At 57.4% G+C, this 2445-nt stretch overlaps 1 protein-coding gene across 2 annotated transcripts in view; it reads left to right on the top strand.

Moving 5' to 3' along the window:
- The window catches only part of LOC113203631 (protein SSUH2 homolog), a 13021-nt gene that overhangs the window by 3428 nt on the left and 7148 nt on the right, over window positions 1-2445 (top strand). Inside the window, exon 1 of one of the 2 annotated variants that reach the window (XM_026418410.2) lies at window positions 79-409. The exons of the other annotated variant lie outside the window; for it this stretch is intronic. Coding sequence (XP_026274195.1) covers window positions 343-409 — 67 coding nt within the window. The 5' untranslated portion in view covers window positions 79-342. Of the gene's footprint in view, window positions 1-78; window positions 410-2445 lie in introns of those variants that run through there. 2 annotated transcript variants of the gene reach the window in all.

The following is a 2445-nucleotide window of genomic DNA, read 5'->3' as shown; positions in this document are numbered from 1 at the left end:
CGCGAGGTCTGCGGAGGTCTGCGTAGTACGGCGGCGGCTCCATGCACCAGTGCGCGCCCCGTCCACGCCGCGAGCAGACGCCGCGCGCAGGACGACGCATCAGCGCGATCAGTCGGGGGCGGGGCCGGCGGCGCGCAGTCCCCTAGCGGCCCGCGGCCCGCGGCCCGCGCGCACCCCCCGGAGGCCGGCGCGCGTACAGTCTGTGCAAGTGCTCGCGACCGACGTCCCGGCGCCGCCGACTGCGCCCTCCAGGATGGCAGCCCGGTCGGGTAGGGCAGCGGGGTGACGGGTGTGCACGTCGGTTGTATCGCCTTGCTACCGCTGCACCTGGCCGACGTGAAGATGCCCGTGCGCGCCAGGAACGGTGCTCGCCGGCCCCGCGCCACCAGGCACCCCGCCAGGACCACGGGTGGGTACCGCACGCCGCGGGGCTGAGAGTCCAAGCAAGGGCGGCCCCGGGCCCCGGCCCAGTAAGGACTCGGTCCGTTTTTGATTGGCAGAAACGTGGAGTTGAGAAAACTAGGTGGCTAAATGCATCCTGTTGTGAGACCGTGTGAGACTGCACTGCGTGCGGGGTAAGCCGCGCCTGTCCATGCCCACAGGTGGATATTGGATCTCCCGGACGGGCGTTGTAAAGTTTGCCTCTGCAGCTTCCCTCCCCTTACCGATGGACCGCGTATCCCCTGCCCACCCCACATCACGTCGTTGATGGCGGCCCTTTGCGCGCACCGCGTGCTCCTGAGCACCGCCACCGCGGCCTACAGCGCCCCCAGCGCGGGGCAATCGTGAGCGACACTGCAAAGTGCTTTGCAGCCTTTTTCTTATTTGTTATTTTTCCTGCCGAGGAGGAATCGCGGACAATGCCGAGGGCACAGGTGTTTCTCAGCACGTCTCTTTACGGTCCCGTTTTCCGTGTCTGCAGTTCCTCCTGAATACCTACATGTATGTGGGAGGTAGTGTGTACTTGGCCATCTACCCACACGTAGAGCCCGTTGATAAGTTATGTTCTGAAGTATGTGTACTTGGCCATGTAAGTACACACTAACTCTTTAATACATGTAGGTACTATTCAGGAGGCAATGCATCTACACACTTGGGTTTCCAGAGCGGCAGTGAACAACCGCTGCACCCAGAAAACCTTATCTTTCTAACAACGAAATTTTGACGTTGCCGAAAGCAACGGAAACTAATGAAAGTGTAGTTGTAACAAATACAAAATTTCGTTTGCTCGCAACGATATTTTTTTAATTTGACAAACATCTTTTCTAATTTGACAACAAATTCGTTGGATTGAATAAAAATTTTCGTCATCTTAACGAAAAAAGGTTTTTTTGATATCTGCTACATGAAATTTTCGTTAAGGTTTTTTTTACGCCAAAGAACTGCTTTTCTGGGTGCGCGCCGCTGGCACCGCCCCTGGCCACGGTGCAAGTACGGCTAATACCGACAATCGATTTTCTTTTCCGCACGTATGGTGGAATAAGACCGGATCCTTGTGCATTGTACGATAGAAGAACAGCATTCTCCCCTTTCAATACAAATTATTTATCGTTTTGCTTTGAGTCACCGCCGCCGCCGTCACCGCCCTTCCGCGCAGATCTCTACAAATCTGTCGCGATTTGTCGTAAATCTCTTGGCGCCTCTTGCCGCATTCGTTTCCATTTCGCTTCGCTGCGTCGGGGTCGCGCGCGCGCGTCTCGGGCCGGCTAGACCGCCCCCCCCCCCAATCCCCCAGACCATGTTTTGATCTCCCTGCCATGTTTTCTAAGCTCTAGGGTCTGGTCTTGCAGAGCCCCGCGGGGGGTGACCTGACCGAGGACCCGACCCCCTCAAGCCTTACATTGCCACCTACCGGCACCAAGCCACTCCTCCGCGAAAGTTTTTTGGTTCCGAGGCAAGCATCGTGAAAATAATTAATGTAACGTTTTGGAGCTAATCAGATAATCACAATAATAACATGAGGGGGGACACCAAGAAGACGTGCTTGGTTTCCATTAAGCGCACAGCACGTATTGTTGTGCCTCAAATCGCTTTAGTTGCGGATCAAGGTGGAAACCTATCCCATGGAAATTTAATAAAAATCTATGTGCGTGCAGCGGTGACTGCCTGTCGCTTGGCGCCGGCTTTGCGAGTTCTCTGCGGCTCGCTGCGGCCCCCGATGCAATTCGCAACACGTGGGTCCTCCTGCACGGCGCGGGGCGGACGAGGCGCGCCAGGCGCGGCCGCGGCCAGCCCAGCCCCAGACAGATGCAGACAGGTCCCAGTCCCAGGGTCGGGCAGGGGCCGGCAGGGGCGCAGGGAGCGGATGTATTGGTTCAAGTGGTGATTGAGCTGAATATAGCCCGGCCCGGCCCTGCCCGCACCTCTCGCGGGCCCGTCTCTCCTAATTGGCTTGTTTTGGTTCGGATGCAGCCGTTATTATTGTGCCCCCCTCCCAGACTCTCC

The sequence above is a fragment of the Frankliniella occidentalis genome, unplaced genomic scaffold, assembly GCF_000697945.3.
Source record: "Frankliniella occidentalis isolate FOCC.00 unplaced genomic scaffold, Focc_3.1 Scaffold4, whole genome shotgun sequence".
Lineage (NCBI taxonomy): Eukaryota > Metazoa > Arthropoda > Insecta > Thysanoptera > Thripidae > Frankliniella > Frankliniella occidentalis.
The sequence above is the reverse complement of the archived record's forward strand: the minus strand, read 5'-3'. Positions and strand labels throughout refer to the sequence as shown.